Raw genomic sequence first — 21,167 nt, forward strand, 5'->3', positions numbered from 1 at the left:
ACCTATAGGAATACATCACACCCACTCCACGCAGACTATGTCCATATTTACAAGATCTAGGCATAGTAAATATACTAGTAGAGCACGTGTATACCGTACCACCCCAAAATACATCCATATGCATTTTGAAAACATGAAATATACGAAAAGATATATATATGCATTATATGCACTCAAGCAGTATAACAATGCTAAATAAATCACGCATATTCATACATCATTATTAATAAAATATGAAAATTACACATGAAATGGCTCTTAAGACAGAAGAAACAAATGCGAGACCATTTCATCACAAAATAAAATATATTTGAACATGCCAGAGGGCAGCTAATGTCTCTAAAGTTCCTAAAATAGAATTTTAGTTCTCTAAGAATAGTTTCTACTTTAAGCAGAAGATAAGTGTCCCGAAAAATTGCAACATATTTTGGGGCCGCTGAAAAAATTATGTTCCGCTGTCCGTAAACTGGAGAAAAAATTGTTCACAATACTAAAGTTGAAGGCCAAATTCAGGGTGTTGGGAACGCCTTGTGCTAGCTTGCTCAAAAGCCATTATTTCTGCTCTGGTGAGAACATCATATCATTCAGACTCTCGAAAAAGCTGTCAACAGCTTCCTGTGAAAGTTCCATTAACTCGGAAAAAGATGTTACCATGCATTCATGAGCATGATTGCCTTCATTGATGTTTCGATCAGCATAGCTGACAGAAGGTCGTACCTGATCGATGCTGCTTTCATCTTGAACCTCACTACCCCTCAATCGTAGTGGTGAAGTCTCCACGAATGCCGTCATCAGGATTGGTAGCCGCTGGGGACAGCACAATGCATGAGCCGTGACCGGACCCAACAAAGTTTCTGCCCCCATTGGCGCATCCGATTGTAGCGTCAGACAGGTGTCCAACACGCATTCTTCTCCGCATAGCAAGCACCTTAATACAGGTAAAACACAGCTTTGCCACATTGGTCTAAATGAAAGAAATCAAGTCATGTTCAGGTCTCTAAGCCGGGACAGTCCAAGGATTTTAGATATCCGGTCCCGGTATCCAATGGCTAGGATTGTTTCTTCCCTTGTCGCAGGTGTTTTGTCTGTGACACGGTTTGCCATAGCGAAATAACAGGATCAAAAATAGGATTCCTGCCACTAGTCCCAAAAGGAGAGGAAGTCCACCAAAGATGGAATGGACAAAGTCCGGAAAAATACCCAGAATGGCTTTAAATGGTGTTAAAGCCCCCGAAAACACTGTCTTAAATACATTTGAGACTCCACTGGTATCAGAAATATTTAAGATTTCGTTCAGGATTTCTGCGAAATGTATGGGGGAATTAGTTGATAACAATGAATGAATCTCTGCCGTTGTCCTTGCAACTTGGAGATCATACGTTTCTTTTGATGACGTGAGCCTGGTCGGCGTCTGAAGGAGCACTGTTTTCATTCTGCTTAAAGTATCAACTCGAATGGAAGCAATTTTCAAATTCGCCCATAACCTTGCCTCCCTGTCTGGCATTGCGCTGGGGAACAATACTTGTTCACAGCACATGACCTTCGCAGTCGTACTTATGAGATAAGGTATTCCGGGCACCAAGCTACAACATCTGCGGTCTACAATTATAATGTAACTCCCGTTCGATAGTCTCCTAAAGAATGGTTCTATTTGTGTCGCAGGTGTGCCTAGCTGGTGACATGAAAGGTTATTTGAGGACCCTTCACAGGCTCCGTGTAAACTAATACCATTACACAGAAGTGTACCGCTTAGTGACATGGCACAATTATTGCCACTAAGAAACACTTTCTGGCCTTTATTACTGACACAAGCATGTGAATAGGGCAAGTTCCATGTTGACTTAATGTACCCTTTACCCAATTTTTCGTACATGCCAGCCTGTATATATTTTTGGCAGTATTGAAACCTGAAAGTAGATATTGGAATATTAATTATTCCATGTATTATCCATTCACTGACAGGTCGTTCTGACATTGTCAATGGTAATCTCTCGAGTTTCTCAATGCTCAGGATTGTATAATCATTTACAACAAGGGGTGGTGATGGACAGAGTCTCTGAATTAAGCAGAGTACTCTCACCCAGTCAAGAGATCAGGGCTAGATCCAACACCGTTTTTTAGCTCATTGCACCATCCCAGTTTCAGAACCTGGCTGTATGCAAATTAGTCTGTCCCTGGCCCAGTGCATCATGGGAACAGGGCAGACCAGACTACAAAAGCCAATTCTTACACTGGGAAGGAAACAAGCTTCCGGGGACCGGTTTCTGCCATTTCAGGCGTCTTCGGCCCGGCTTGCTTGAATCCTGATGGTGCAATGAGCAAGGGACTCACATCTGAGTATACCCTTCCACGCTTAGGGTGGACAAAATTATTTACAACAAGGGGTGGTGATGGACAGAGTCTCTGAATTAAGCAGAGTACTCTCACCCAGTCAAGAGATCAGGGCTAGATCCAACACCGTTTTTTAGCTCATTGCACCATCCCAGTTTCAGAACCTGGCTGTATGCAAATTAGTCTGTCCCTGGCCCAGTGCATCATGGGAACAGGGCAGACCAGACTACAAAAGCCAATTCTTACACTGGGAAGGAAACAAGCTTCCGGGGACCGGTTTCTGCCATTTCAGGCGTCTTCGGCCCGGCTTGCTTGAATCCTGATGGTGCAATGAGCAAGGGACTCACATCTGAGTATACCCTTCCACGCTTAGGGTGGACAAAATTATTTACAACAAGGGGTGGTGATGTTGTAGCTTGTCTCCTTTCTGGTGAAGAATTGGCTTGGTAGTTTGGTCTGCCCTGTTCCCATGATGCACTGGGCCAGGGACAGACTAATTTGCATATAGCCAGGTTCTGAGCTGGGATGGGGCAGTGAGATAAATAACGGTGATGGATCAAGCCCTGATCTTTGGACTGGGTAAGAGTGGTCTGCTTAATTCGGACACTCTGTTCATCACCACCCCCTTTTCTGAATCGTTTTTGGCCACTATAGGTGTGGCAGGGTATACTCAGACATGAGTCCCTTTCTCACTGCTCCATCAGGATTCAAGCAAGCCGGGCCGAAGAGGCTGAAATGCCAGAAACCGGTCCCCGGTAGCTTGTCTCCTTTCTGGTGAAGAATTGGCTTGGTAGTTTGGTCTGCCCTGTTCCCATGATGCACTGGGCCAGGGACAGACTAATTTGCATATAGCCAGGTTCTGAGCTGGGATGGGGCAGTGAGATAAATAACGGTGATGGATCAAGCCCTGATCTTTGGACTGGGTAAGAGTGGTCTGCTTAATTCGGACACTCTGTTCATCACCACCCCCTTTTCTGAATCGTTTTTGGCCACTATAGGTGTGGCAGGGTATACTCAGACATGAGTCCCTTTCTCACTGCTCCATCAGGATTCAAGCAAGCCGGGCCGAAGAGGCTGAAATGCCAGAAACCGGTCCCCGGTAGCTTGTCTCCTTTCTGGTGAAGAATTGGCTTGGTAGTTTGGTCTGCCCTGTTCCCATGATGCACTGGGCCAGGGACAGACTAATTTGCATATAGCCAGGTTCTGAGCTGGGATGGGGCAGTGAGATAAATAACGGTGATGGATCAAGCCCTGATCTTTGGACTGGGTAAGAGTGGTCTGCTTAATTCGGACACTCTGTTCATCACCACCCCCTTTTCTGAATCGTTTTTGGCCACTATAGGTGTGGCAGGGTATACTCAGACATGAGTCCCTTTCTCACTGCTCCATCAGGATTCAAGCAAGCCGGGCCGAAGAGGCTGAAATGCCAGAAACCGGTCCCCGGTAGCTTGTCTCCTTTCTGGTGAAGAATTGGCTTGGTAGTTTGGTCTGCCCTGTTCCCATGATGCACTGGGCCAGGGACAGACTAATTTGCGTATAGCCAGGTTCTGAGCTGGGATGGGGCAGTGAGATAAATAACGGTGATGGATCAAGCCCTGATCTTTGGACTGGGTAAGAGTGGTCTGCTTAATTCGGACACTCTGTTCATCACCACCCCCTTTTCTGAATCGTTTTTGGCCACTATAGGTGTGGCAGGGTATACTCAGACATGAGTCCCTTTCTCACTGCTCCATCAGGATTCAAGCAAGCCGGGCCGAAGAGGCTGAAATGCCAGAAACCGGTCCCCGGTAGCTTGTCTCCTTTCTGGTGAAGAATTGGCTTGGTAGTTTGGTCTGCCCTGTTCCCATGATGCACTGGGCCAGGGACAGACTAATTTGCATATAGCCAGGTTCTGAGCTGGGATGGGGCAGTGAGATAAATAACGGTGATGGATCAAGCCCTGATCTTTGGACTGGGTAAGAGTGGTCTGCTTAATTCGGACACTCTGTTCATCACCACCCCCTTTTCTGAATCGTTTTTGGCCACTATAGGTGTGGCAGGGTATACTCAGACATGAGTCCCTTTCTCACTGCTCCATCAGGATTCAAGCAAGCCGGGCCGAAGAGGCTGAAATGCCAGAAACCGGTCCCCGGTAGCTTGTCTCCTTTCTGGTGAAGAATTGGCTTGGTAGTTTGGTCTGCCCTGTTCCCATGATGCACTGGGCCAGGGACAGACTAATTTGCATATAGCCAGGTTCTGAGCTGGGATGGGGCAGTGAGATAAATAACGGTGATGGATCAAGCCCTGATCTTTGGACTGGGTAAGAGTGGTCTGCTTAATTCGGACACTCTGTTCATCACCACCCCCTTTTCTGAATCAGGATTGTATAATCAGCACCCTTCTGTGCCATACTGATTTGTTTATCAGTAAGGTTAAAGATATTGAATAGTGACGTTGTGTTGATTAAACGCCAAGGCACATAGCCTGAACGCAGATTTTGTAACGTCCAGCCAAGTTGTACAATAGAACGCAATTGGGACTGACCGTGTTGTAACAACAGTAAGTCTTGCGATATTATGTCGATTGCTGAAGACACAATGCTGTCCAAAGAGTATATTCTGGAAGACAGAGTCATTAACCCATTGTCCACTACAGAAAGTGATTTTTCCAAATTAATACGGTCAATTTCCCGTATTCTCTCTGACGTTTCAATTTGAGTTATTTTCCAGGCTTCGTTATAAGCTGCATATACAGAGGCTGCTATGAAGCGTTTTTGACGCTGTTTGCGCGGTCCCATAATGAAATCACGCAAGTCAGCACCATCAGTAAGTAAAGTCAGGTGTTGCTTAATTTCTGCCAGTGTGGATGTTTGTAGCCATTGAAGGCAGAGCTTGCCCACACTGTACGTGGTAATTATCCCTGGGTGTTGTCTTTGAGAATATCTAGGGTCTGGCCTTGTCAATTTGAACCCCTGGATTTTGTTCAGGAATCTGTCTTGACAGTTATTAGTATCTGTGGGCCAGATCAACCACTGTTTCCAATCAGGATGTGTTCTGTTTTGGCTTAATATATGCTTTACGTCTATCTCCTCATCTAGAGATATATTACCGTTCATTGATGGCTTTGGAATAGACGGTTTGTTTAAGTCTTTGATTTTGGCTAGGCCAAGACAGGTAGTTTGTTGAACAGTGTCATTCAAAAATATAATTTGTTCTGGGATCATGCAGGCTCTAAACAATGATTCTATACCTTGTACTTGCCATTCCTTTGTACCCCAAACACTTTTTACTTCAACATTTTTGTCCCAGTAATCAAAACCAAATGTACTCATTTGCTCAAAAAATGAGTCTGAATATATCAATTTAGTGTTTGTAAGCATGGTCTTTGTACCTGTCTTATTTGATAATTTGAAATAAAATGTTTCTGCATTACTTGTGTTGAACCCTGAAAAATATGAATATTTGTCATAAAAAGTTCTTGAGCTACCTTTTGGAGGGGTTGCACAGTGTTCCCATTGATTATAATTTAAAACATTTCTAGGTTGTGCAGATTTATGCAGATAATGATTACTATAGTGATTATAGCAGAACATTTTATCATAATTAGACGAACCCTGCAAATAATCATGTTTTGTAAATTTAGCAGACATCACTAGGTCAGACATCATATTATTAATGCTTTCAACGTCACAATCATCAGCAACTGAGCTTGGTTTTACAAAGTCACTCAATGAGATCTTGATTTGATGTAGATACTTCAGGATTTCAACCGGACCATAGATTTCATAATCAGTATTGTCCCATGCTACCCCACCGGGTATAGGATTGGCTGTGAAGTTGACTGAAGAAAGTTCTCTTTTCTCGACGTGTGAAGACGTGTGTGGTTTGAGGACCAAGTTGATTTTCTGGCTTGCTGTGTCCGTTTTAGCATATTTTCCCTCAATGAAGTGTCCCAAACATAGTACCATGATGAGCCAAAGTATGAGGATAAGTGCACCTAAGGCCACCCAGAATTCAATCCACGGAGAAATCAGATAGGTTTCTTTCAGATGTTGAAAAAGTTCCTTAGCTTTGTCTTTAAAGGTTTTTGTTGATGTTTGTTCCTTTGATTCACTCAGGTTTTCAGATGAATCATTGAAGTTGATGAAGTAACCCGATGCCGTTCTTTCTATTGAACTATTGTTTCAGGATTGCTGTTTGCTTTATTATTGTGTTTTGTTGCAGCAGCATAGTCATTTGTTACTTCATTGTAGATTGGTGTGTCTCTGCTAAATGTTTTTATTTGGGTTTTTAGAGGTTTAAGTTCCATAGCATTGTTGCATAGTCCTTGTTGTTGTTCTGTTGGCATTTCAAATGTGAGTAGCCTCTTAGATTGAACCTCTGTGTTTGTAGCAAACCTTGGTGTTCTACTACTTATCGGGAGTCCACTCGGCCTACTGTTCGTTATCGGCCACATGATTGTGGTTTTATCAGGTCGATTGATACAACTCTGTTCTCCTTTTTACCAGCAAGGGGCGGTAGTACTACTGATCTTGTCCCGTTGATAGACAAGACAGGAACTGCTTTTCTGTAAGAAGGCCCAAATTCCTTCTTTACCGCGATCTTTTCTCTGACTAGATCCCCGACTTTTGGAATCCAGACAGTTCTTGCTGGGACAGGTGGTTTTTCTTCAGTGGTCGTTGGCTGTTGTTTCAACTTTATGTTGCTCAGGTCTTTCCTTGTTTCGTTTAAGTCCTGTAAAATAGCCAAACGATCTTTGATATCAAAGCTTTTTTCTTTAACCACTGAAGTCTGACTGTCAAGATCTAAGACCATCATTCTAGTTCCAAACAATAATTCGTACGGACTGAATCCCCTCAGAGAATTTCTTGGCAGGTTATTTAGACTACGTTGGACACTTATTAGATGTTTGACCCACCCAGCTCCCGAACCTAATACCTTTGCTGTTATAGATTGCTTTATGTCACGGTTTTTTCTTTCTACGATTCCGTTTCCCTCGGGATGAAATGGACAAGAGTACCGCAATGCAATGCCCATGCTGGTCATAGCCTCCTTATAAGCTCTAGAGCTAAAAGCAGGACCCTGGTCAGAATGCAGCATGCCAATTGCGTATGTGCCGATAAAGACTCGCAAATCTTTTATAACAGTTCTGGCGTCAGCCGATCGCTGGGGCCACATCCATATGAATCTCGTGCATGAATCCACTGCAACCAAGATATATTTATAGTTACCATCCCTTTGTAAGGGGCCACAGTGGTCCAGGTAAACACAGGCTAATGGTTTATCCGAGATTAGAAGGGGCGTCTGCGCTGGTCGTCTCACTGTTAATACTTTCATTTTTTGACATATTTCACATTCTAGAACATAGTTCCGTGTTTGTCTTCTCATTTGTGGCCACCAGTATCTCTGTTTTAATAACGATACTGTGGCTGAGACGCCAGCATGTACAGAAGCAAGTCCTTCGTGTGCCGCTATGATTAGTCCTAACTTATGTTCCATGTTTGGAATTGCCCTATCCCCCACTCCAGGGATTCGAACAAACGGAACATTGTTTGTATCAGTTATATATGAATACTTCACTGGAAAGCCTTTCGGGAGTGTTTCTATCGAATCTTTTTCTGTAGCGCTGACAGCTTGCAATATGTCGCTGTCTATTTTTGTTTTTGACCGGGTGATGGCAGCTACGGAAGCCGTTTGCACAGCTGCCTTCGCGGCCTCATCAGCCAATGAATTCCCTGCAACGTGAACGCCATCACGTTGATGACTCAGTGTATGTATCACGTGAGTCTTTGGTAGTTCTTTTTGCAAATGAACTACTTGTTCCCAAAGCATTTTATGCTTGATTGTGCCTCCTTTTGCATCCTTAAAACCATTCTGAAGCCAGATCTGCAAGTATTCATTGTAAGACTGAACGCAATAATACGAATCGCACACTATGAGTGTGGGGAATTCTCGATCTGTATTTTCAAGCGCCATCTTGAATGCCAGTAGTTCAGCTCGCTGAGCTGTACAATCTCCTAGAGATTGTGTTTTAGTGACCGCTGGTTTAAATTTCCCTTCGTGCCAGCGACCTTTAACAATCGCGCACGCAGCACTGTAAGCTTGTTTACCCCCCACTGCGGGTTGTGCTGATCCGTCTGTATATATTATACAGCCGTATTGTTCTAGAGGCAGAATTTCGATTGGCGGAGGACATTCAAATTCGTATTGGAGAAATTCTTGTGTTTTTAAGTTGGGATCAAATTCGTATACCACGTCTGTTGCAGCAAGAGAATTAGCCCACTGTATCCACCTTGGATGGAGTGCTTTAGCATTCGGAATGCTTGCCTTTGTTACCGCCTCCAGGGCTGGTATCGGTGTCACGATGATTATTCGTTTACCTTGTGCTAGGGCCCGCTCCTTTGCTACAGCAGTCTGTACCGCGGTCAGAATTTTTTCCGTTGGACTGAATTTCATTTCAGCCTTTGTGTACAAGTGTGATTTGTATGCAATTGGTACCTTTTCTCCCTCATTAGAGGTCAGGTATGTGAATCCGCATCTTCCTGGGATGACTCGAATCACAAGATTGCGTGTGTTGTCACGTGTTTCTAATTTTGTTTTAATTAACATGTCTGTTTGTAAAGATCTCAAAATTTCTGTGTGTTTTTGAGTCCAATTGATTCTTTTAAAATCTGGTTTTATTAGATCATAAAGGGGTTTGATCCTTTCTGCGTAATTTGCAATGTATGTTCTCCCGAAATTTAGGAAGCCTAGAATTGATTGTAAGTTTTTTAGTGTTCTAGGAGCTTGGAGTACAGCACATTTCTCTAGGAAATTGTCAGCCAGGCTTTTGCCTTCACTTGATAATTCATATCCTAAAAACAGGACTGTTAGATGGGCAATTCTTGATTTTTTAAAGTTGAATTTGTAACCCTCTGCTGCGAACCCAAGTATTATGGTGTTCACTCTCTTCAAGTGAGTATCCAAGTCATCATCTGTTAGGTAAATGTCGTCGACATATGATAATGCCTCGTCATCGTATGTTTGTAGTAATTCTGTTACTCTCTTTGAGAATAATCCTGGGCTGTTCTTGTGCCCCTGGGGTAAACGGCAGAAGCTTTTTTGCGAGCCATTTACCGAGAACGCAGTCAAATATCTGCTCTCTGGTGCTATATTTTGACAAAAGAACCCATTAGAGATGTCTAATGTTGTTTTGTATTTTTTGCGCACTATGTTATTCATTAGTGCAGCACTATGCGAGTTTTGCACTGCAAAGGTTTTGCAACATGAGTTAAGGTGTCTGTAATCCAAAACTAGATGATATGAGTTGTCTGGTTTGGAGACAGGAAACAAAGGATTGTTCATTTGTGAGGTGCAAGTTTCAATCACCCCCTGGTATTCAAGTTGATCTAGGATCTCTTTTACCTGTTTTTTAGCTTCTTGCTTAATTGGGTACTACCTCTGTGCAGTAGGTTGTGATTTTAACTGGATTTTGTGGGGAGGAGAGTCCTCATCCCATCCTACATGATTTTTATATAAAGCAGGAGCTTGAGCTACTGCCCACTTTCTAGCAAGTGTATATTTTTTATGAATTGGAATGTGATTTGAGAAGGCAGGCATAATTATTTCTTCGCCATGAGGACACTCCCTGACAAACTCTGGAGGCCAGTCTCGTTCAGCTAGAAGGATGTCATAGCCCTTGGACAGATTATCCCAAAATAGTCCCCATATTTTTCTAGTCTTATCCCCCTCTATACGCAATGTAATTTCATATATTTTATGAGGTTTGCTAACTCTGGTGTCTGCAGTTTCCACCTGAATGTATTCATTCGTGTCCACTGTCTCCAGATGATTCATAAGGACTTTGCGAGCTATGCTCACTTCTGCTGCGCTGTCTAGCATTGTCTGAGCCCATTCTCCGTTTTTCAGCTGTGTTCTCAGTATTCTCGGCATCTTTGATTACTTTAATACTGGCTACCTTCTTTTTTGGAAATTGTAACTTTTTATTTGGATGAGCAGGTTCCTTGTCTTTGGACTTGACGTGCTCTTCCCTGTGTTCTGATCGTCCTCTTCTTTCCGATTTCTGCGAGGAAGTCTGAAAAGATTGAGAGGGACGTGTATCAATATCTTGATATCTATCAGGTTTCTTTATATTATCCCTATTTCTAAGGTTGTATTTTTTCCCAGAGGGCTCACTTTGGGGAGACCTGCGTCCTTGGTTCGGAGATCTTTTTCTCCGCCGAGGAGACCTTCCTCTGGACTGGAATTTTTTTTTCTTTAGGATTGGATTGTTTGTTTCCATCCCAGCTCTTTTTTTGAGTGTTTAAATTATTTTTAATAAATACCTTTTCAGGACTTTCAATCAGTTGAGGTTTTACCGGTATTCCACCCAGACTATCTCTTCCTAGTTCTTCATAGGATTTCTCTATGATTCTGGCAATTTCAGTTGGTTGGTCTGCTATATCTGTCTCTTTTAACCTTTGGCGGATCGCCACGTTTGCTGCTTCTCCCTTTATGTTGGCTAATAATATAGCCGAGACCTGCTTGAAGTCTTTCAGTATATTTCATACCGAGAGTTAAAAGGGGTCTGGACCGTATTCATCTTGAATTTGTTTTAGCACATCTGGTATTACTGACATGGATGGTACACCATGTGTTTTTGTGTATATGGAAGCAAAGACTGTACCCCAAGTGTCACAGTCTTCCACGTGTGGTGCGATTCCCATTGGAAGACAGATAGTCAAAATCCTGTGTTTTTCTACCGGGGTGGTGTCTGGAAACACCGCCTCTATTTGAGTGATTTTTTGTGCTAGCCAGAAAGGTATTTGTTCCCGTTTTGCGGGTACTTTACCCAGACAGGACTGTATGTTCTGTGGTGTAATTTTATTTGTGTTACCCTGATGAGGGTTCAGCTGTGGAATTTTAACTGCTGGTTGGACTGTTGAAGTCCGCATTACATATTGGACTAATTGTCTATGTATTTTGATTAGTTGTTTTAGCTGTATTAAAAGCTCTGCTGCAGGCATTTCTTCAATGTCTGGATGTGGTGTATATCCGGCTAGGACCGGCCACGTTGCTCCTGGTCTACCTAGTGGACCGAGCCTGGTGATGTGATTATTATGTTTTAGGGCGCCATGAAACAAGAGCAGGTGCTCTTGGAATTTGAGTGGTATTTCCACCTCCTCGAAAGGAGTGTAGATATCCGGTGGTTCCTCTATTTTATAATAGTGGAACTCTTTTGTTACAGCGTTTGCTGCTGGAAAGTTTATCCATGAATAGAATACCTCTGTCTGCCGATATTCATGTGCCTCAATTACGAATATGACTGTACCACCTCTTGGTGTCAGTCCATTTTCTATAAGTTTTAGGGTTGTAGATTTCCTTATGTTGACCGGGATGAGTATTGCATTTGGGTCATTTACCAGCAGAGTATTGTCTGCTACTAGGAGTTCAGCTGCTATTCTAGCTGTCTCCCTTTCTTCATCACTGTCTATCATTTTACTGACAGGAAGGTTATTCTGTTTGTTTGCAGATCAGGTTTCTATAGAAACAAAGATTAGATGCACAATATTTTGGAACAGTGTATCCTTCAACGTTGACTAAACCAAGAACCATACATAGGAGTCTCCTCCTGCGAGGTTTGGCGGATATGACCTTTCACCCACTCCAGACGTCTTTGGAGTATTATGGGAAAAAAGGGGTTCTGTGTGAAAAAGCACGACGGAGTTACTCTAATGTCTTGCGTTAGTTTTATCGCCTATCCAAACGTTTGGGCGCCATGTAGTGTAGTTCCTATTATCCCAATAGGCTCTGCGCATTGGAATAATACCTTCAATAGTATAGACCTAGGACAGAGGTTAACTAGGTCTTCTACTGACGATATTAGACTTAAAGTTTTTGGTTTTGCCAGCTAGCTCAGAGTTCACTAGAAACTTTCTCGAATAGGCAAGGAGGAGTTTAACCTCCCTGGATAGACAAGAAGGGATTTAGTTTCTGACAACCATAGAACATGACAACTTTGCTCTCCCCTAATCAAGAGTGTATCTCTAGAGTCGTGTGAAAACAAAAGACAACTTATTTTACTCAGTCAGTTCAGTGCATTCTTAGTTTCACCAGATTGTAGAGAAAAGGAAGAGACGGGCGTGTTCAATAAAAGATGTTATTTATTGATCAGTCTCTTTTCTCGTACAAGAGAAATGAATCGATATTATTGCTATACTTATGGTTAAGTAAAGTGCATACAATAAAAGCAGAAGTATAAAATAATACTTCAGAAGCATTGATATGGTTTCTAAGCCATATGATATTTAAAACTGATAAAATAGATACATACATATATACATTTGACTAATCGTACTCAACTGGTGCTTCTAACCACGCCTACCCCAGTGTACCTGACCTAAGCCTAATACGTGGGCGGGAGTAGATAAGTAGCAGTTTAAGTTAAGTTTGTTTTGCCAAGTGACTGACTCAAGAATTCTCTGCAAGGGGTTATTCAGTTCTGTACCTGAGATCTAGAATGGTTGAGGGCTGGTATCTCTCGTCTCTGGTCTTGATATTCCAGCTGCCTGCGAGGGCTGCTTGGAAGCGCCGGAGCTGGATTTCTCGGCAGGAGAAAAGCAGCATCTTGTTCTCAGCGCGTCAGGAATGCGGGGCAGCGCCAGTGGGGTCCGCTCTGTGCTGGCCTCTTCGGCAAGTCTCGCTGCTCCGATCTCGTCACCACCGCGTGTGTTTGCTTAAGGCAATGTCGGTAATATTTATACCTGTAAGGTGCCAAGATTGACGTAAGGATGGACATAGATACGTCAATAAGGATGTCATACGGACTGGTCGTTAGCACATTCTTTACTGAAGTTCTCGGTGAAATCAAAACAATGGCCGCAGGGATTTTCCCAGGTTGTCATAGGTTTGATTTGTTTTGAGAACTCCGTATGCCTTATCAGGGGCTGGAGGAATAGTGCTTGCCTAATTAGATGGCAAGCGTTATGACCTAATCAGATAACGCGTTCCTGTGCCGTGGTGTGGCTTAATCAGATAACGGTTTTTTGTACCGTGGGATGGCTGCTAGTTAATTATTAACCAGAACAGGGTCAGGAATAGGGGGATCGATACAGAACCTATAGGAATACATCACAGTGTGAGGTTGTGGGCTGCTTCGTTGGGGTCCGTTGTGTTGGCGGGAGGGTTCTGGCTGAGGGAGGTGGTGAGCTAGACGGCGGTGATCTTGCTCAAGCTTCTGCAGGGAACCTGTTGCGGGTGGTGGGTCGTGGTTCTCCTGACGTTGAAGTGGACGCAGCTGTGATCAGTCCAATGTAGTCCCGTGCAGTGGCTGAAGGAGATGTGCTTGCTAAAGCACTGCTGAGGTTTACAAATCCATTTAAATTGCAAATGCAATCAATCTCCCAGAGCAGGAAGGCATCCTATCCAGCCCATGAATATGTTGCTTCTATTTTTGTTTTTTTAAGGATTTTTAATACGTTTTTGTATTGCGGTATTAGATGTCTACCAGAGGCCAAAAATGAAACAGACCATTGCAAAAGGGACTAGTTGGAAAAATTCAGAGTGAGAGTAAGTGGTTGTTAGAAATGGGAGTCTTTTGTTGGCAGAGGTAGGTACCTTTGTCCAAATAGGTTCCCTTGTTTCTAGTCAGAGAAAGGGGGATACACACTCTAGATAACCCCTGCTCATCCCCTTGGTAGCTTGGTATGAGCATACAGGCTTATACCAAAGGCAATATGTAAAGTATTTGTACCAACACTCACAGTAACACAGTGACAACACCACAAATGGACACCCGAATGGTTTAAAAAAATAAAGTATCGTGATCTAAACTTAACAAGACCAGAAGGACAAAAATTCAACATACAAGTATTAAGAAAAAGTTACTTTCAAATTCTTTTAGCAACTGAATCCATAGAAAACTATGGATGCATGATTTCTTGCAAAGTACCTGTTGTTGCGACAAAATTCACCAAGCCAAACAGACACAGCCCCAGCACACTCAGTGCACTTTACTAGGGACCGACCAGTAAATCAAATATGCCAATCAGGGACAACCAATCATAATAACAATTTACACAGAGAGCATATGCACTTTAGCACTGATCAGCATTGGTAAAGTGCCTAGTGTCATAAAACCAACAACAACAGATCAGGAAAAAATAGGAGGAAGAAGCAAAAAGTTTTGGGATAACCCTGCAAAAAGGGCCAAGTCCAACAGTGGCAAAGAGGTTGCTTTTTCTGCACCCTCCGATAATTGAGGGGCTATGCGATCAAATATACTTGCATTTGATGATAGTTAATGTAAGCATGTGGTGCATAGATGTGGTATTTTGGCTGCTTTGGCGCTGGACTATGCAAGTGGGCTACAAAATCTTGTGTACGTAGATGGCAGGCACTGAGGTCATGATATAGCACACATCTGCACCACTCATCAGCTAAGAGACCGGTCAACTGCAGCTTCGCTACAACATATGTAGTCATCCTTTCAATGTTTTTAAGGTAACACCAGTAAATTGTCCCATGTTTATATTTTCTTACATTAGGTTGCAGCAGTGGTCTTTGTCCTCAACTCATGCAAGCACACATATAGACAGGAGACAGGAAGATGGTCCTATATGGACTAATTTAAGCCATTTTATTAACTGATTCAATAACCATTAATTCGGTTATATGCATAGCATATCAAGAAAACAAATAAATTTATATGCTAAACTTAATGACAATTCGGTATTCAAATGATTCACATTCACAATGTACATAATAAACGAAATCTCCACATTTCCCAATGCATTTCGGGTCAATGCGACCCTTCTTCAGGGGAATTACTCTTGCACGGATGAATTCCAAAAAACTTTCATGCACATCAGTCCGATAGTGGGCACTACAAAGTTAATAACAGTAGTTGATTTACAATATGAAACACAAGAGTATATACAATTTAAAAGTGACCCTAGAATTAACAACCATACCCTCAAAGAAACATTACGAGTGTTTATATAGACCGTACCCATGTGCCAAGGGAAATAGAATTTAAGTGAAACACTCAACTGGAATGTGCCTATTCTGAGTAACTGATATATCCATGCATTAAAAGGTCATGGTTATAAGACAAATAAGAGGAAGAGTTTGTGCAAAATACAGCCCCTCCCTAGTGATGGGAAAGTAGAAAAAAATAATGGTGATGGTTGTGCACCTGTAGTCATGCATGACAGCTATGGGAAATGTACCTGTCCGTAACCTAAGGGTTGTCTCTCGGGTTCAATGTAGATAAATTCGAGACCAGTCCTGTTGAGATCATAGGTAGTGTAGGTGGTTACTAATTTGTATATAATTAACGTACTCAAGAAATTATTTAACAAGAGACTGATCTTACCAACTGCTCTATGGCCGGATGTTTGACCGACTATGGGAACCGATGTATAATCAACCGCTACCAAAAACAGCTACAAGAAAACAAAAAGCGTAACAAACGCTATAAAAGATATAATCAAGATTACTGGTGTAATTGCCTCTCTGCCACCTTCACTTGTAGCTATGCTTACCGAAGGAAATGTTGCTTGCCTGTATGCCGGAACTCTCTTCCCGTTATATTAAAGCCCGCAGGTTAACCGTTCTATTCAAGAAAACGTGAGAGCAGACAGTTAAAACCCGGTATTTGAACTAGTGTGTGAGCCGTTAATCAAGCGCCATTGCTCTTCAAAAAGCCTACCTTCTCTCCCGCTCTGCGTTCCGACCTCTGACTCCCAATTGACTTCCGCTGTAAACATCCGGTAAAAGGCAACTTGCATTAAATGCCGTACCGCATGACGGTACGGCATTTAATGCAAGTTGCCTTTTACCGGATGTTTACAGCGGAAGTCAATTGGGAGTCAGAGGTCGGAACGCAGAGCGGGAGAGAAGGTAGGCTTTTTGAAGAGCAATGGCGCTTGATTAACGGCTCACACACTAGTTCAAATACCGGGTTTTAACTGTCTGCTCTCACGTTTTCTTGAATAGAACGGTTAACCTGCGGGCTTTAATATAACGGGAAGAGAGTTCCGGCATACAGGCAAGCAACATTTCCTTCGGTAAGCATAGCTACAAGTGAAGGTGGCAGAGAGGCAATTACACCAGTAATCTTGATTATATCTTTTATAGCGTTTGTTACGCTTTTTGTTTTCTTGTAGCTGTTTTTGGTAGCGGTTGATTATACATCGGTTCCCATAGTCGGTCAAACATCCGGCCATAGAGCAGTTGGTAAGATCAGTCTCTTGTTAAATAATTTCTTGAGTACGTTAATTATATACAAATTAGTAACCACCTACACTACCTATGATCTCAACAGGACTGGTCTCGAATTTATCTACATTGAACCCGAGAGACAACCCTTAGGTTACGGACAGGTACATTTCCCATAGCTGTCATGCATGACTACAGGTGCACAACCATCACCATTATTTTTTTCTACTTTCCCATCACTAGGGAGGGGCTGTATTTTGCACAAACTCTTCCTCTTATTTGTCTTATAACCATGACCTTTTAATGCATGGATATATCAGTTACTCAGAATAGGCACATTCCAGTTGAGTGTTTCACTTAAATTCTATTTCCCTTGGCACATGGGTACGGTCTATATAAACACTCGTAATGTTTCTTTGAGGGTATGGTTGTTAATTCTAGGGTCACTTTTAAATTGTATATACTCTTGTGTTTCATATTGTAAATCAACTACTGTTATTAACTTTGTAGTGCCCACTATCGGACTGATGTGCATGAAAGTTTTTTGGAATTCATCCGTGCAAGAGTAATTCCCCTGAAGAAGGGTCGCATTGACCCGAAATGCATTGGGAAATGTGGAGATTTCGTTTATTATGTACATTGTGAATGTGAATCATTTGAATACCGAATTGTCATTAAGTTTAGCATATAAATTTATTTGTTTTCTTGATATGCTATGCATATAACCGAATTAATGGTTATTGAATCAGTTAATAAAATGGCTTAAATTGGATTGACTGAAATAACTAAGTTGAATTTATGATTGCATGTTATTAAAGCGTTAAATTTACCTGAAACCCTAGGGACAATAGGTTGAGCTCCCGGTCCTTAGACCTAGCTGACGCTAGGCCTCTACAGAGTATTATAGTCATAGTTGTGGGCTCAACTAACCACTGGGTAGCTCCCAATAAAAACATTAAGTTTTCAGTATTATTGATAAAGCAGGCATACAAAATAAGGAGTGCAGGACAGATCCTCACAGTGCAGCCTATATGGACTAAACCATAGTTCAGTGTTTCCCAAATTGTGGGTCGCGACTCAGCTGATTTTTGGTGGGTCATTAAAGTCCAAGCAAAAGAGATGCCTTTAACATCTATATTAATCTTGCCACATTTGCTATGCTTCAAAGACAGAGGTCAAATGCAAGGCTATATCCACTGACAAATTGCTGCTTATTTTTTCAACATGGCGATTGGTGCTTGCAAACTCCTTGCACTATGTAGTAAGAAAAAGAAAAGTAAAGCGAATTATGTGACAATCTTGCCAGGGTACAGTGAGTGTGAAAGGAAAGGCAGTAGGCTGTCATGTTTTCTTAACACACATAAAAAATGAAATACCTGTAAATAAACTGTGCACATTCAGCAATTAGGAAAGCAAAAATGAAGCATGTTTTTCTATAATTTTGAAGTGTGGTAGAAATAAAGATTTACACAGGATCAAAAAAAATCAAGACGTTTTGCTTGATGATGCACAAATGATAAATTTACACTAAAATCTGATTTCTACACATCATATGTGTGCAATATAGTTAAATCAGTAAACCCATATGTCTGTGCAACTTTAGAGGCCATTTCAATGGAAAATGTGTCTATAAATGACAGTGCGCTACCACACAATGCTTTAGTTGCATTAAAAAAACTGCCCGCCACATGTACAGTAAAGGTAGGTGGTTCCACAAATATTTGTCATTCTTGAAATTGGGTCGTGGTTCCAAAAGGTTTGGGATGTTCTGCTTTAGTTGATTCTAGCTGCTTCCTCAAACTCGCCTATAATGTCATTATTAATAAATGATTATTTGTGTCTAGTTTTCCATATCAACTTCAGTTTATTTTTCTAACAAGTCCAATTTCTCGTTCTCCCTTTTCTGGCAATATGTAACCTAATGACCAAAACCCATGAGGAGTAAATAAATGCAGCAGAAAACACGTTTCCCAGACAGGACATATAATTTAAAAGTTATTACAACGACAACACATGATATTCAGGTTCAATCTGCCAATTACGCCGCGTCCTCTCCACTTTCAAGGTTAGCTACCAGTTGTTTCTGTTTAAGCGGCGCTAACAAGAGAAATGGACTGGTGCAAGCTGCCTCCCGACGACAGCTCCGGCACTTATGTTTTTTTTTTTTTTTTAACAAATAAACCACTGTACTTAGCTGAATGTGCATCTAACAGACTATATTGATACTTTCGGGGGCTCCGTGTCCTGTGTCCGTGAGTGTGGAGTCTAGGATTCGCCTGAGATCACAATACTTGTGCAACGTCCTCCAGAGGTTGTGAGAGGCGGGTGCGCGCGCTCCGGGGCCCCCTTCGATGATCCAGCTCCCTAAGGTACCACGCGACAAGCAAGAGCCCCATCCGCCCCGTCTGGTGCAGCCTCCGAGCACGAGCATGTTCACTACAACTGTGCCACCGAAGCATCCATTTCAAATGTAATCAGTGCAAACGAGAACCAAAACCAAAATAACAGCTGTGCAGTTGTCATTCGTTCTAATGTGCCTCAAAACACCGGTTTATTCAAATTCTAGCACCATGCTGACATTCTATCTGGTTGCACCTACTCCCCCCCCCTCCCTTGGCCTAAGCTCACTCCCCCAGGATGAAACCGGCCCCACAGCAGTGTCTCACACTTCCGCAGCAGTGGCGGCCACTCCCGCGGTGGCATATTTGAGACTTGGGTGCACAGTAAAGCACCACTTAGAAGACTAACAGAAATAAAGCATAGAGGGGCAGATTTACAAGCCCCTTGCGTCACTTTTGCGTCACTTTTAACATGGGGAAAGTGACGCAAAAGTGGCGCAAGGGGCTAGTACATCTGCCCCAGAGTCTCTTTATTCAGCACCTATCTGTGTGTAAACCGCGTGACATCCGTGACATCCTTTCCACTGGTACCTTCCCCATAATACGACGGCTCCGTTACATCCTCGAGAGGAGTGAGGGGTGCTTACCATCAGCCTGCACCACCGCGAGGTGCAGCAGAACGACGGCGGCCGCCAGGCTCCCCCTGGGCCAGTCTCGCCGACCCATCGTGCGCTGCCCTGAGTGTCCGGCCGGGGGTGAGGTGATCCTGGGCAGGGGTCCGCTGAGGGAGGGCAGGACGGGGCTGAGACACAGCGGGCACGGTGCAGAGGGTAGTGCGCGTCAGCTCCCGGAGAGGGACCAGGAGCAGTGCGGGCGGGAGCCTGGGAGCCGCTTTATCCCGCCCGGGCAGCGCAGATGGGCAGCTGGTGTGAAAAGTCACATCGCTCCGTTACTGAATGCCTGCTGCTGGGTCAGGTCGGAGCAGACGGGAAAGGGCGACGAGGGGGAGGCGGGGAGGGCTGCTGAGCTCCAGGTACCGGTGACAGGAGGCAGAGCCAAGCGGCAGGGGCATCTCTGGGGGCTGGTCCCAGGAGACATGTCACTGCACACTCCCTGTACCCCTCGAGGCGCGGGCTCCACTCCTCGTACTGAGAGGATTCTGCTGCTGTCAGCCAGGAGGGTGTCGCTAAAATCCTGCTCTTCTTCTGCTGGTGAAGGTGAGGCTCAGAGCGAAGTGAGCAGCACGGGAGGGTGAGAGCAGAGCAGCTCTGGCCGAACTCCAAGTCCACCCTGCATCAGTCAGCCCCCCAGCAACCACAGGCCAACTGCATGCCCGCAGCGGCAGGAGGGGCGCCCACTCAGCCTGCAAAAAAAACCTCCCGCACTGTTTACTCTTTCCTCAAACACACCTATTAAGGGTGAATCGCCTCTCTTACAACTAACGGGCAACAGGAGCAAAGGGAAGTGTCCAAGATCACGGGTTGCGGCACACCCCACTGCGCCAGACACTCTGGGTATCGTAAATTGACTACCATAGTCAACATGGACGCTGAATGTGTTTGTTTGCAAACTTTCATCATACTCAGTTGGCCTGTAAACGTTAGCTTTTTGAGGTTGTGCTAGAAAGAAAGTAAAAGGCCCGCAGCTAAAATAAGCTGGACCCTACTGTAAAGCCAAGCACGTCACACCACACAAGGGAAAACATTCCTCAAAACAAAGTGTTTGTCTGTAAGTGCCTTCTCGGTGGCAGAAATCAGAATAATTAGTACTCTAAACCCATTTCCCACACATTCAATTCAGATCTGCAGAGAACCCAGGAGCCCTTCGCAGAGACAGGACCACCAATTGGCTTCAAATGTGATCACTGCATCATATTCATAATGTTTGTTTCTCCAAAAATTCTCACAGCCTTCACAACAATTCTATGATGAACCACTTATAGAGCACTTTAGGTTTTCAAGTAGCCTGCTACAGCAAGTGGAGACCAATTTAGTGAGGAAGAGAAGTAAATAACATGACAGAAATTAAAGACTAATTTGAGCATGTACAGCACTCTGCTGCCTTTTGGCTAGGGTTGAAATTTAGAAATACCACCAGCCTACGTACTTAAGTGGGTGGAGAACTCCACTCAGCCAGTGGAGTTTGCAGTTTTTTGCTGAAAAACTGTGCGAAGCGGTGCAGAGCTGAGTTTTTCTTCTTGCGCGGCTCACCAACGTTAAATTGGTGAGCTTGAGCAAGGGAAATCATACGCTAGACCACCTCCCGGCGAGATTTCTCAACGAGGGCGGTCACTACCACTTGAGTTGAGAAACCTGCTGCT

The 21,167-nt window shown here is 43.4% G+C and overlaps 1 protein-coding gene across 1 annotated transcript in view; it reads right to left on the reverse strand.

Moving 5' to 3' along the window:
• SUSD5 (sushi domain containing 5) overlaps nucleotides 1–20,063 on the reverse strand; it is a 634,112-nt gene extending 614,049 nt beyond the window's left edge. The window contains exon 1 of the mRNA XM_078688337.1: nucleotides 19,495–20,063. Coding sequence (XP_078544463.1) covers nucleotides 19,495–19,573 — 79 coding nt within the window. The 5' untranslated portion in view covers nucleotides 19,574–20,063. The remainder of the gene's footprint in view (nucleotides 1–19,494) is intronic.
• Nucleotides 20,064–21,167: the final 1,104 nt, after the last annotated feature.

Source organism: Lissotriton helveticus, chromosome 4_1 (genome assembly GCF_964261635.1).
Source record: "Lissotriton helveticus chromosome 4_1, aLisHel1.1, whole genome shotgun sequence".
NCBI classification, from domain to species: Eukaryota; Metazoa; Chordata; class Amphibia; order Caudata; family Salamandridae; genus Lissotriton; species Lissotriton helveticus.